This window comes from Megascapheus bottae, chromosome 7, assembly GCF_031878675.1.
Source record: "Megascapheus bottae isolate mThoBot1 chromosome 7, mThoBot2.hap1, whole genome shotgun sequence".
NCBI classification, from domain to species: Eukaryota; Metazoa; Chordata; class Mammalia; order Rodentia; family Geomyidae; genus Megascapheus; species Megascapheus bottae.
The window spans coordinates 32,367,248-32,382,069 of NC_143515.1; the positions used below are offsets into that span (position 1 = coordinate 32,367,248).

Below are 14,822 nucleotides of genomic sequence, written 5' to 3' on the forward strand. Positions count from 1 at the left end.
AAGTTTAACTTTTGAGTCCAAACTCTATCCAAAATGAAGCCAAACTTTGCAATATCATAAAACTCAAATGGGTTCTTTATTAGTCATATATTAAATTTCATTACATTTAATCGTTCAGGTTTATTAAGTTTTGGATATATTGTAGTAATATTATTCTACCAACATCTATGCATTTATATCAATATACTATATGCCTATATAAATGTTCATATTTATCTTTGTATATATATACATATATATTTTTATATATATATGGGAAAACATGTGGTACCCACAATCGCAGCAACTCTTACACTGTGTAGCCATAGTAGTGAGACACTTCCATATCTCTTTGCCTCTGAACAAAAAACTGCAGTTTCCCCAAAGCAGTGTATTGGGCAGCATCCTCACGCTCTTGCTGGGCCCGCCTTTTCATGGCTTCACGCTCTGGCCTTTGCTCCTTGGTGATGGGATTTGATACTACAGGGCCAGGAATATCGGGTTTCCTCCATGGAATTGGTTGGCGGCTGAAATCTTGGAGTAGGTACTGGTTATGAGGCTTAGGCGGTGAACGGAACTCGTTCCCAGCAGTGGAAACAGGCTTGTGCTGGACAGAAGCGCTGGATGAGGTTGAGTGGGGTTCAGGCCTAGCAACAGCAGACTGAGATACACTAGGCTGGGGAGCATTGGCCGATCCCTGTGTGTATGTATTGGTTACACTTGGCTGAGATGCTTTGGTGGAACCTCTGAGACTCGTGTTGGCAGAAGCTGGTTGAGACAGGCTGACTGCGGTAGGTTGAGCCGTGGTAGGATGAGGCCGTGCAGGGTATGGTACAGTGGGCCTCCTGGAGGCCAGAGACTGTGGCCTGTGAGGAACGGGTCGAGCCTGAGGCTTCTCTGGGGTTAGAAAAGGCAAAGGAACCAACTTGACCTTGCCAGGGGGAGGCAGCTCATCCTGGGATGGGGATGGACACTGGCTTTCACTCCTTTCCCTTTTCTTGACTTGAATGTTTCTAGGGCCTTTACCCTCATGTGGAATATCCAGCCATGATTTCATGGCAGAGTCTCGTGTGCCGCTTGCAGTTTTCTTCTCATTCTTCTTTCCTAGGGCATGAAAAACCTGCACTGACTCCCACATCTGCACGCCTAGGTTGGTTCGAGGTCTTTTGAAGGTCTCTTGGCTAAGCTCAGGGTGGCTTCTCTTGTGCTTCATCTTGGGAATGCTTGCCTTCTCTTCTGCTTTCAGTTTGTTCCCTGACTGCTTGGTTTCTTCACATTTCTTGGGATTGCTTCCCCTGATCCTTTTGGGCTCATTCTGCCCATGGCTCTTTGTTTTGCTCACCCTGCTGGATGCAGGCTTTGGGGTCTGGGCTGTGTTCAGGGAAGCCTTGTCACTGGCTGGGGTGCTACACTCAGTTTCCTCTTCCTTCAGCAGGCCCTGTGGCTGCAGCTGCTGGCCTTTGGCCTCGGGAGTTCCATCCACACTTTCCAAGGCGTCGTGCTTGTTCTTGGACACTTGATCAGTGGAATACTTGGTGACCACAGAGTTTTCCTGCAGCAGAATCTCATTGATGGTGTCTGTATCTTTGATGTGGGTTATAGTAGAAATATTGGATTGCTGAAAATCTGTGAAGGAGGTGAAAATCTGGTTAAAATGAATGTCTTGACCATCACAGTGATATCTTTTAGCTACCCACTGTCACATTCCATTCCATTTGTCTCAAGACTCAGAGTATCCAAATTGGCCTTGTTCCATGTAGACTTCTGTCTTGGCCCTAAGGTTAATGTCAACCTGCAGCTGCTAAATGTCAGGTGGAGCATCCTGACTTTCTGTTAGTTTCTCAAAGGCAACCAGAGGCTTTCAAACCTTGCTTTCAATTTCATCCTAACGCGTATTCTCTGTGTCTGGATTTGCTGGAGGCAAGACCAAGGTACTAGGAATGTTTACTACTGGATTGATATTGGAATGTCTCCAAAGTCAGGTGACACATGTTTCTCTCAAGGACTTCAACATTTATGCTTGTAGGACTTGGGTTGTCTGCAGTTTGTGACTGGCAAAATTTATGATTCTAGAAAGTTGTGATTCTAGAAAAGTGTATGCATTGCCAGGGAAGTTTCTACTGATGTAAAGAAATCACAGCAGAAATCAGTCCCTGGTAAGTAAGATGCTCCATTTATGCACCAATGATTTAAGGGCATTGTCATCACTGAGCAAGGTGTTTCTAGCAGCTAGTTTTAAGCACCATGGACAGGATCGTGAGTTGGAAGATCGTGATAGCTACTCTATGTAAAACTTGTGCTAATTCATTTTCATTATTTCTTTTCCCTTTTCCTCTATAGAATTGTTGTCAGTGAAATAAAAATGAAAGAAGTTTTAAAAGTAGGAAATGATTTGGACATCATGTATGGGTCAGAAGTAAAGTAGTTCCTTACTGTGTTCTTGACTCTGGGTTCAAACAACAAAAAACCCAGCTTTATAAAGTGTCATCTATTTATATAGTTGTCGATTATTGCCAGTGTCCTGTAAGTAAAATAGGTGTTGATTCTCACCCTGATCTGAGAGAACGGCAAGTGAGGGGCAGTCAGGGAGGGGAGGACAGGTTTAGCATGTTTTGAGTGCATTTCTGAGAGTTGAGTGTGTGTGCATGTGCATGTGTGTGTGAGGGAGAGACGGGGAGAATAGAGAGCTAGAGAATGTGATCATGCACTGGATGCTTCTGGGACTTGAACTCAGCCTTTTTTCTTTTGCTGCTTGACTTTTTCTTAGGCCTGATGTATTCTCGCTTTTTTTAGGCATCTATTGTCTGCATTTGGGAACTGACAATGAGATGTTGAAAACACTTTGCAGGCTGACTTTGAAATTTGTTCCTCAGCTCTCAGGCTCCTGATTAGCTAGGCCACAGGCATGATTCAGTGGTGCTCAGCTCCAGGGTGGAATTCCTGCCCATGAAATATGCAAAATATATATTCTCACCTGCTTCCTTTGGGCAGGTTCTCTGCACACAGTAAAGCAAGTTTATCTGCTATTATCAAAACTAATGTTTGACATATTTTCCAATGAAAGCAAAGAACTCGAACAAGAAGGGGATTAATTAGGGAGAATGGATTGTGAGGACAATGTAGACCATGGCCTCACTGAGTGTGCTTTGGGTGGCATCTAAGAGCAGCACAGCCATATTTCCTCACTTATGTATTTACTTAATTATCCAGTGCAATTAGTGGCAGCACTGAGGTTTGAAGCAGTCAGTGCTCCACCACTGGAGCCATACCCTTGGCCCTCTGCCTCATGGCAGAAATTGGAGGTCTCCTTGTGAGTGTGGTGGGTGAGACTGAGGATTTAGACTATATTTGTGGAGTAGTGGAGACTCTATGCAGATGCAGGTCAGCCCCTCCTTTTTGTGCTGCTAATCCTGTTCCTTTCTGTTGTCTGTGCTTACCTTGAACATTGGTTTCTGGGTGGTGTTGAGCAGACACAGAGTAGTAGATTCCAGAAGTGGAGACTGGTGGTGGGACATTTGCGGGCTGAACCTCTTGGAGCATCATCACGATTTCTGGCTGAGGAGCAAAGACCCTGCTCCCTGTATAGGACACAGAGCCATATGATTGCAGGCAGGGACCAGGTTCTCCAGATAATAGAGGGCCCACTGTGCTTTGGTTATAGTAGTAAATTTGGTTGTTTCGTTGGCAGGGAAGTAACAAGCTACTACTCTCTTGTTGTGGAATGTGAGATAACGTCCCCTGAACCAGGCTGGCAGACAGCGATGGATACAGAGGGACTATGGCATTTGCATCCGCATATCGAGATGTCATAGTCATTGAAGGGACTGCTGTGCCCTGGTCAATGAGAGTCAATGTGAAGTCTCCCAGTGCAGAGGACTTTTTATTGTGTCCTGTGTACTCCCATTCAAAAGCACTGGCACAGGAGGAGGCTGCAGTGGAGATGTGGCTCTGGCCAGTAACCCCTGACAGCATGGGTGTGCTGGAATGTTGGCAAAGACCCGTGAGTGGCTGCAAAGAGGTGCCAGAGGTTGATGGCAGTGGCCATGCTGAAGTGAAGGCTGGGGTGGAGACTGTGGAGATGTTGCAGCTGTTGCCTGTTAGAGAAGTGGCATCGTTCTCCACAGGAAGAGGAAGCTGTAGTGAGTTTGCAGCTCCAAGTAAAGATGGATGCTGGAAATTGTCTGCAAGAAGCAAGGGGTGGTTAAAAAATGGATAAGGTTGCCCAACTCTCACTGTTTTGGAGGAACAGCATATTGGAAGCTGGCTGTGACTGACTGGGAATGCTCTCATTCCAATAGCCACCCACATTCTTCTGATGAACTTGGCAAAGAGGTTCAACAGGAGACACCAAGTGGTTCCTGTGCTGTTTCCTAGGCAGAAGCAGGCTTCTCCTTCTTGTCCTGACTTTCCCTGAGTCACTCCTAACTGTGTCCTAGCATGTGAGCCTTTTGAATCTCAGGTATCCTCAGTGTACTTGTTAGATCACCCATTCAAGAGCAGGAAACCTAGGGGCAGAGGCCAGCCTGATTGGCTCAAATACTTCTTTTGAATTACTATGAGCACCGTGTTCCAAAGGGTGAGCAGGTGAAGAATGCCCAGAAATCAGGAGAACTTGAACTTCCTATAAGCCAGTGGATGTTGGTCTTGAGAAAATAGTTTGCATTTTTCTTGTTATTGTGTAACCTTATAGAAATCTCTGGCCATTTTTAGTGCTTACTTAAAACACAGACCAGAAGATAAGTAAAGAATACAATGACCACCTCAGAGTTCCCAATATACTTTTTGTAGGAAACCTGAAACCCTCTGCTCTGTTGGGTGGCTCACTCCGGTAATCCTAGCTACTCAGGAGGCTGAGATCTGAGGATTAGGGTTCAAAATCAGCTGGAGCACAAAAAGACCTGAGACTCTTATTTCCAATTAAGCTCCAGAAAATGGGAACTGGGACTTGGCTCTAGGGTAGGATGGTAGCTCTGAGCTGAAGAGCTGAGGGATTCTCCCAGGCCCTTGTCAAAACCCATGACCCACACAAAAGAAGAAAAGGAAGGGGCCAGGAGTTTGGCCTAGTGGTTGAAGTGCTTGCCTAGCATGCATGAAGACCCGGGTTCGATTCCTTGGTACCACATACACAGAAAAAAGCTAGAAGTGGTGTTGAGGCTCAAGTGGTAGAGCTCTAGCCTTGAGAAAGTCCAAGGACAGTGCTCAGGCCCTGAGCTCAAGCCCAGGACTGGCAAAAAAAAAAGAAGACTGAGACGTTCTGAACTTCAAGTCACTCATCAATGATATATTATACATGCTGAAAACAATGATATCAGTAATAATATTGAATAATGAATGTAAGTGACATATTATACATGACTGATATGGAACAAAATAGAAAGACATTAAAGCTAATTTGGATGTATGTCAAATATTCATTATAGTATACTTACCAATAAATAAAGTGATCTTATTACATATGCAATGTTGTGAAAACAAACATTTTCTCATCTATTTCAGACAAAAACCATCACAGGATTAGAAAGTGGTTTTGAATTATATGTGTGTGTGTGTGTGCGCGCGTGTGTGTGTGTGTGTGCGTGTGTGTGCGTGTTGTGTATTCTGGGAGTTGAACTGAAGTTGGTATAGGTGTAATGTGTGTGGAAGCAGAAAAATGCATTAAATGTAAATATTCAAGCAGTCATGCTTTGTTTTTGCTAGTCCTGTTCTTGAGCTCAGGGCCTGAGCACTGTCCTTGGACTTTCTCAAGGCCAGAGCTCTACTACTAGAGCCTCAGCACCACTTCTAGCTTTTTTCTATGTGTGTGATACCAAGGAATTGATCCTGCATCTTCATGCATGCTAGGCAAGCACTCTACCACTAGGCCAAACTCCCAGCCCCCATGCTGTTTTTAAATACAGATTTTATTCTTATACTTCTGCATGTGAAATGTTTGAAATTATACTTTCAAGATAAAATTCTGGAAAGGACTATTTTGGACAATAGGGCCTAATATGTTCTATGTAACTGTTGTATCATGTTTACAAGGTGAAAGTTTTCGGAGCTCAGAGGCTCAGAATTTCTATTTTCTGGTCTTTCTCAGCTTGTGGAAGCTGTTGAATTTCCTTAGCGAAAGCTTTCTTTCTCCACTTAAAGGCATACCCCTCCAATCTGTTCTTATATCGCTCATCTCTCATTCTTCTCCCTGGATTGACAATAGTGAATCTTCCTTTTCATGAACATGGATAACTCTTCATTTATTCGACTGCTCCTTTGATTTTCTCACCAAAGCTTGGTAATTTTCAGCATGTACATCTTACACCTATCTTTTGTAATTATTCTAAGTATCTCATAATTTTGGTAGTATAAATGGCACTCTCAATTCAATTTCCAGTTGCTTTTTGAGAATGATTAATCATTGTCTTCTGACCCTATATCCTGGACGTTAGGTAACTTGTTTTTTTTTTTTACATCATCCCTCATGCCATATACATGGTCATAATTGACATAGATCAATATTTTTGAATGTGCAGGAGACCTAGTATCCCTAGCACAGTGTGGTTAGACAATCACTTTTTTTTTTGCCTGTCCTGGGCTTGAGCTCAGGGCCTCGGCACTGTCCTTGGACTTTCTCAAGGTTAGAGCTCTACCACTTGAGCCTCAGGACCACTTCTGACTTTGTTGTTTTTTTTTTTTCCAATGTATGTGGTACCAAAGAATCGAACCTGGCTTTTTCGTGCATGCGAGGCAAACACTCTACCAGTAGGCCAAACTCCTAGTCCCAGACAATCACTTTTGTCAGGACATTAATACCAGATTGGACAATATAGCACAAATGTAGAAAAGAAAAAATCAGAACAAAGAAAGACAAACCAAAATGATTTCTCTAAATATCATACCTCAATGTAAAGATATTAATTGTTCTAGCTGGGTATTTAAATCAACTTAGTATAAATAGCAGCATCAAAAAATCTTTAAAAACCGTTTGAAATGGGAATTAATGCACCATCTATCTGGCAAATATCATGTAACCCTTATATAACAGTAAAAATATATATATATATATATATAAACGTTTGAAAACCAATCTGAGAAAAATATTGATACAAATGTAAAATAAACACTTAGAATTCTATCATTATCATCATAATTTACAGCTTTTAGTTGAAACCTGCTTCTGATACAAATTAGAATACTTTATTAAAAAATGCATGTTCAGCTCTCATGACTCAAGGCTGTAATCCTAACTACTGGAGCTTGTGGTTTGAAAATTATTATTTCAAGCCAGTCCTTCCCATAAAGTCTGTAGGACTCTTATTAACGGTTAAATATCAAAACCTGGAATTGGAGACCTGATGAGTTGTAGAGCTCTACCTATAAGCTAAAAAGCTCAGAGACAGTGTCAAGCTTGGAGTTTAAATCTTGGTATTCATACAAACACACACACACACACACACACACACACACACACACACACACACACACACACACTCACTTCCATGTAGTCTAAATATAAGAATGAAAAGTAATGTTGAAATATATTACAGAACCTTCTGTGTAATCCCTCTCAAGAAATGTTCCTTAAAATAATTTAGAATACATATCTAAAATGTTTACATTGCAAACTGTCAAGGCTCAGTAGCTCCCTTCTCTAATCCTATTTGGGAAACAGTCTGCTGGACAGTGGTTTGAGATCCATCTAGGCTGGTTACTGAACACCTCATCTCAATCAAATAAGCCCTCTGTTAGTAGATCATGACTGTGGCCCAAGGTACAAGAGAGTCCTTCCTAGGTGGTAGGATCATGGTTCAAGGTTTGCCTGACCTAAAATTTCATATCTTCAAAAAAAAACCTAGCTAAAACAAAGAAAGCTAAAGGAGTGGCTGGCACCTGTGCCGGCCCTAAGTTAGTCAGGTTGACAAAAGGCTCGTTCAAAGCATCATCTGTATTCACAGTCAACTAGAAAAAAAAAACACATAACAAACCTAAAGCAGGAACCAGCTAAAAGTGACATCTCAGAAACTGCTTTTAATGATTCTCTGTTTTAACCTTAGTTGGCTTTTGGTCCATCAATGTGGCTAACACTAACTTCATTTTGCCTGGCTCTGGTTAGATTGCCCTCGGTTTTCTGTGTGTGGATTTAAAAATGTTTGATCCTCTTCAACATTCTATTGAAACCACCGCTGTTTTCTTGAGAATGTCTCCATGCTCTTCATGTCTTTGGCTCTGTCTTATTTCTCATCACCTTCTTCATCTTTTCTTCACCTCTAGTTCCTGGTGAACCTTTCCTTCTAGATCATCTGCCTCGTTCTAGTCCCGTCATCCCCTCTCTCTTCCTGTTTTTCTCTTTACCTTGTCTGAGCAGAAATATGGAAACACACACTATGCTTAAATTTACTACATTTGATATAAACGTAACTATATAGACATCAAAACCTATGACTCTAGAGACATAATGTTTTATTTCATAAATTAATATGTTTCTATGACATATAATCCCTTAGCCTAGTTTTGATTAAGTTCTAAATACTAAGTCCCAGTGATTGTAAATAGAGATTCCCTCCTGGAACACTTGTTGGTTAAACTTGTCATTGAAAATATGATGTAAAAATCAATGTTAATAAATTCTCCAATTAAAAAATTTTTACTACATTTGAAATACCAAAGTGGAACTAATTTTTAGAGGATACTGTTACAAATGAAGTATCTTGGTATAGGGATTTCAACACGACTAGGTTTCCTTCTCCATTAGTTTGTTTAAAATTGACTCTCTGAAGAAATCTGTAGCTTCATTCTCCATTCATAAATGTCATTAAAAATACAGTGCTGGAGGCCCGGGAGTTTGGCCTAATAGTAGAGTGCTTGCCTAGCATGCATGAAGACCTGGGATCGATTCCTCGGTACCCCACATACATAGCAAAAATCTGGAAGTGGTGCTGAGGCTCAAGTGGTAGACTGCTAGCCTTGAGAAAGTCCAAGGACAGTGCTCAAGCCCTGAGCTCAAGCCCAAGACGGGCAAAAAAAATACAGTGCTGGAAAACAAAGCTATCACAAGATAAACAATTCATTTTCTTCATGTTGCAGACAAAGCAACAGATTTTTGTCACAAAGTAAATCATGTGGCTAAGTCATATATACCTAGTAAACATCACAGCCCAACATTTCTAATTCAATACTTGAAGCTGTTTTGATTCTACTATTAAATTTAGGGAGCAGGGGAGTCTAATGAAAACTCTAAATCCCTTTTTCTTCTTACCTGACATACTGAGACAATGGGTAATATCAACTGGAGAAACAAGGGATGAAGAATGACACTAGAGGATGTGTGCGTAGCTGAAGCTAAAGAGCAAGAGTGTGTCCAGTACGGAGCTCACTGGACACTGGTCACTAGCGATGATCCAAATATACGCCTGGACGATGCCATGGAAACCCCAAGATTCTACCAAGTAGTGATAGGTTCAGTGGGAGAATGATGTCATTACTCAGGCAGTTGAAAGGCCTGGAGTAGCCAATCACAAGATCAGAATCTGAACCAGAAGCTGGGTTTGGGTAGAGAATGGCAGGAGAGCTCTAGTAGCTCTTTAATGCTTGATCTTTGGTGACTTGAGGTCCTGCAAGACAGACAGGAAATCCCCTTTCGTCTACGTTCTTATATTGAGGACATCACCTCAGTGTTTCTCACCAATGTTCATTAATAGTTATTTTTAATTTGCTTATTTTGCTTTCTATATTATCTGATAATTACATATTGCATATATAGTTCACATGTTTGAGGGATAAGGAAAGGGACTTTGAGATTGAAAACTTCATTGTTCTGAAACCGTTTAGTTGAGCCATTTGAATTTTCAAATAGTAGAAGCAGAATGAAAGAGCTTTTACCTAGTTGAAGAGTAGTGTTGATGATACCTTGTAGAGGATGATGTCATCTAGGGCACTTGCTTTCTAGTTTCTTGCCCCTGAAATCCTTATTCTGGGTTGTTCTAGCCATGTTGGACTTGGATCCCTCTTTATATTTCTCTTGTTCACTTAGGAACTGGTTCTTGGAAAACCTATTAGGTTTTGCATTCTTTTTTATTTCATTTTAAAACTTAATTTACTTTATTCTTATTGTAGTGGTGGTATACAGAGGTATTGCAATTGCACAAGTCAGGTAATAAGTATATTTCCATTTATACAGTATCTTCCGTTCCCTCATGCTCTCCCAGTCCCTCTTGTCTCTATCCACAAGTATGTAGCTCACTTTCGTTGGTGTCCAGTGGGCTCCACTGCTCTGTTTTTGTCATTTTACCCTTGAGTTCTGTACACCTCCCAAACCCTTCTGAAGAGGTATACTTGAATACACCATACATAAGGTAAAGAAGACAGATCATCAAAAATTAAAAACTAAACAAAAGAAAGGGGGAAAAAGGATGTTTCTTCCCTCCACCTTTTGGAGTTCATTTCTGAATTTTATATGAATAAAAAGAGGCACATGGGCTTTGCATTTTTGTTTCTCTCCTAATGGTGCCCTCTTTTGTTCTCAATGTTTGTGATTATCTAGAATCCTTTCTAATTTATATCCCAATGCATTTTAGATCTCATTTTTGCACATCCAAAAGAATATGCACGATTTGTGTCTCTGAGTTTGGCTTAGCTCACCTAACATGATTTGTTCTAGTTCTATTTCCTTGCAGATGATATTACTTTATTCTTCCTAATGGCTGTGTAAAATTCCATTGTGTATAGGTACCACATAGTTTGGATCCACTCATCTATTGTGGGGCATCTGAGTTGCTCTATATCTTGCCTATTATGAATAGCGAAGCAATAAAAACGGTCTGTGTTTAGTTTTTTTGAGGAACCTCATACTGCTGTTCAGAGAGGTTGTACTCCTTTACATTCCCACCAATATGTAGAAGAGTTACTTTCCCCCCAAGATTTCCAACAATATTTGCAGTTCAAATTCACAATGTTGGACAATCTGACAGGGGTGAGATGGAACTTCAGAGTTGTTTTAATTTGCGTTTCCTTTATGGCCAGGGTTGATGAGCATTTCCTCAAGTGTATCTTTGCCATTCTCACCTCTTCTGAGAAATCTCTACTTAGCTCCCTTGCCCATTAAGTGATTGCTTTATAAGGTTTGGTAGGGGTTGGTTTCTTAAGCTCTTTGCGTATATTGGATATGAGGACTTTGATATATGGCTTGAAAAGGAAGATCTTTTCCCAGCAATCCTTTTTTTTTTTTTGCCAGTTCTTTCGCTTGAACTCAGGGTCTGGGCACCATCCATGGGCTTCTTTTGCTTAAAGCTAGCACTCTATCACTTGAGCCACAGCACCCCTTTTGGCTATTTCTGTTTATATGGTACTGAGGAATCCAACTCAGGGTTACATGCATGTGTGGCAAGCACTGTACCACTAAGCCACATTCCAGTCTACTTGTAGTTTTTGAATGGCTGATTGGAGATAAGAATCTCACAAGGACTTTTTTTTTGGCCAGTCCTGGGGCTTGAAGTCAGGGCCTGAGCTTTCTCAAGGCTAGAGCTCTACCACTTGAGCCACAGCACCAGTTCTGTCTTTTCTACATATGTGGTACCGAGGAATCAAACCCAGGTCTTCGTGCATGCTAGGCAAGCACTCTACCATAGGCCAAACACCAGGCCCCACCCAGCAATTCTTTTTTTTAATTTTTTATTGTAATTAATAAAAATTTTACATGATATTTGCCAGATAGAAGGTGCATTAATTCACATACATTGATACCCTTTCACATGTCTTGGTACCCATTACCCTCCTCCCCACCCCCCACCCGTGTGGTTTCCCCCCCCACCAATTCTTTTATAGTTTATTTTTTTTCTGGATTCTGTGCCTTGAGCTTTTTTGATCAAGGCTGTGCTCTATTGCTTAAGCCATAGTACCACTTCTGGCTCGTGGCTTAACTGTACATAAGAGTCTTGTCACAGACTTTCTTAACTGGGATGGCTTTGAACTGTGGTCTTCCTGAGTAGCTATGATTACAGGCATGAGCCCCTAGTACACCACGAGTTGTGCATTCTCATACTCCTAGATGTCAACTCCTAGAGATACAGGTCTCTTTTTTGCATAGCCCTGATACTTTGAAAAGTAGTCTCTGCCCATTAGAAGCAAATACTAAAGAAATGGAATACACAGAGGAAGGCAGACTTCTGTCTGACTTAAAAGGCTTTTATTGTAAAGATGATATACATAGGGGGTACAGTTACTTAAGTCAGGTAACGAGTACATTTCCTTTTGAACAATGTTACCGCCTCCCTCATTCTCCCCCGGGTTTGCCTTCTCCCCACTTGAAGTTATATCGTTCATTTCCAACATAGTGTCTAGTCCGTGTCACTGCTAAATTGGCTTACCCTTTATCTCACCATTTCTGTGCTTCTTCCAGTGATAGCCAGACCAGTCCCCACAATTTGTGTCAGAAGAAAAGGAATGAATATGGAGTCCAAGATAAAAAGGATGTCATTCTAGTTGAAATTAACTGGTTTTACTTAACATGAAACTATCAAGCATATTCTGGAGCAAGGCTCCTATTGCAAACTCTACATAGTAATCTATTGGTTTGTGTACTTATAGTTGCTGAGAAACATTGCACGGAAAACCAACTAGCGTTACCTTTCTACAATTGTGATGATTATTTCTATGTCAAGATGACTTTACTCCTGCCTAGGTAAATCAGTACTGTCCATGGTAATAACTGGCTCAACCTCATGAGGCTTGACCTCACGAGCCTACATCTCCAGCCCAGCTTCTGTGATATTCCCCAAGTCTCTGCATGTTTTCTGTATTGGGTAGACAGCATATGAGTAGGCCATCTGTTCAGATTGTTAGCAGAGTCCACAGCTACTGTAGAGGCATATACACAAGACACATTTATTATAGAAACAATCTTTGTTTTCATTCTTGTGTATATTTTTATTCTCTTTAAATAGTTGTACAAAGGCAGTATCAACCATCCATTTCCCATCAAGAGCTCCAGAAATCAAACCAATGGCTTAGTGATTGTCTGTTTTAAGAAGATGGAGTCATAGGATGTTCATTTGGGATGTTCATGTGCGACATGAGGTGTGGGACATCACAGACCAGCATTCCACATTTTGTCTTGAAAGTAGCGAAAGAGCCAGGTGCTGGTGGCTCATGTCTGTAATCCTAGCTACTGAAGAGGCTGAGATCAGAGGATCACAGTTTCAAAGAAGCCTGGGTACCATAGTCGAGGAGACTGTTATCTCCAATTCAACACCAGAAAACTGGAATGGCACTGTGGCTCAGAGACAATGCCCAAGGCCTGTGTTCAAACCCCTGGATCAAAAAAAAAAAAATCAAATAGCAAATTCCCATTGGGTATGATCCAACTAAGGCTGTGCTGTATTGATGAAATCTACTCTCTTAGATACTATAGTTACAATACCTGGTCATGTGAGACATTCCACCAATGCTGGTTTAAAGGATGGGGGATCCATGAGTGATGGTATTTATTTATTTATTTATTTATGAGCCAGTCCTGTAGACTGAGCTCAGGGCCTTAGCACTGTCTTTGGGCTTTCTCAAGGCTGAAGCTCTAGCACTTGAGCCACAGCACCACTTCTCCCGTTTTCTATGTATGTGGTACCAAGATATCAAACCCGGGTCTTTGTGCTTGCTAGGGAAGCACTCTACTGCTAGGGCAAACTCCAGACCTGGTCCATGAGCATTTTTGTTCATGATCAGACCTCTACTGAAACTGCAACTCTCATTTGTGATTAACTAGAGATAAGAGCCCAAGGGGCTTTCATGCCCAAGCTGATTTCCAACCCCAATCCTCTGATCTCAGCTTCCTGACTTGCAAGAGTTAGAAGCAGAAATCTTTTCATTTGGTTGGCGGGAAAGATTTGTTAATAATTTAATGTGAAGTATAAATGTGCTCAATTGTAAGTTGCAAACCAATATGATATTAGGGATTTCTTTTCACTTTCATGTTTATTGAAATTTTAGAATCAGGGAAGTTTTTCATAATTGTCAATGTTTGTTGTAACATTGCCACCTTGACAATGTCAAAGGTACTGATCAGTTTCTTTTGTGCCGTTATATATACATTTGTTCATTTCTTTTCATCTCTCTTTTTTTTCTTTGCCAGTCCTCGACTTGATTTCAGGGCCTGAGCACTGTCCTTGGACTTTCTCAAGGCTAGAGCTCTACCACTTGAGCCTCAGCACCACTTCCACCTTTTTTCATGTATGTGGTACCGAGGAATCGAACCTGGGTCTTTGTGCATGCTGGGCAAGCACTCTACCACTAGGCCAAACTCCTGGTCCTCTTTTCATCTCTTTTTTTTTGAAATTTAAACATTTTTACTGTTAGGGTGATTTACAGAGGGGTTACAATCAGATAAATCAGTTAATGAGTACATTGCCTTTTAAACAGGAGTATCTGCTCCCTCATTATCTCCCAGTTTTTCCCCTTTCCTCTTCCCTGCCCCTGCCAGGTTATATAGTTCATTTCCAACAGTGGCTAGTGAGTCTCACTGCTGATGGTTTAGCCTTTGTCCCTTTGCTTTCCCTTCTCCTCCCCAAATCAAATGAACGTATATAAAGACAAAGGGTACATACATTTAAAAAATAGTGACAAAAGAGAATATACCAAGGAGAAAAAAGAAAGAAAAAAAGAAAGAATTGCAAACAGTACAATAAAAAATCTCTTGATTCCATTTCTTAGAGTTCATTTTGATCCTAGAGAACGTTCTATGATCATACGTACATAGCTATTGAGCCCTTGTGATCCTCTCCTAAGAACAGCTTCCGGTCCATTATATGATGAGTTGTCTCTGTCCCAGTGTAGCCAGGTGGCCTGTGGGCTCCATCCCTGATGTTTACGTTCCTCCTAGA

The 14,822-nt window shown here is 41.2% G+C and overlaps 1 protein-coding gene and 1 long non-coding RNA gene across 2 annotated transcripts in view; one reads left to right on the forward strand and one right to left on the reverse strand.

The window, feature by feature from the left end:
- The window catches only part of LOC150060537 (uncharacterized), a 491,819-nt gene that overhangs the window by 263,960 nt on the left and 213,037 nt on the right, over window positions 1–14,822 (forward strand). The window lies entirely within an intron of this gene.
- Window positions 290–10,238, reverse strand: LOC150060548 (uncharacterized protein C2orf78-like). Its single transcript, XM_090336248.1, is given in 5 exon segments — window positions 290–1,624; window positions 3,424–4,160; window positions 9,212–9,265; window positions 9,268–9,294; window positions 10,196–10,238. Coding segments are annotated over 5 exon segments (2,196 nt in total).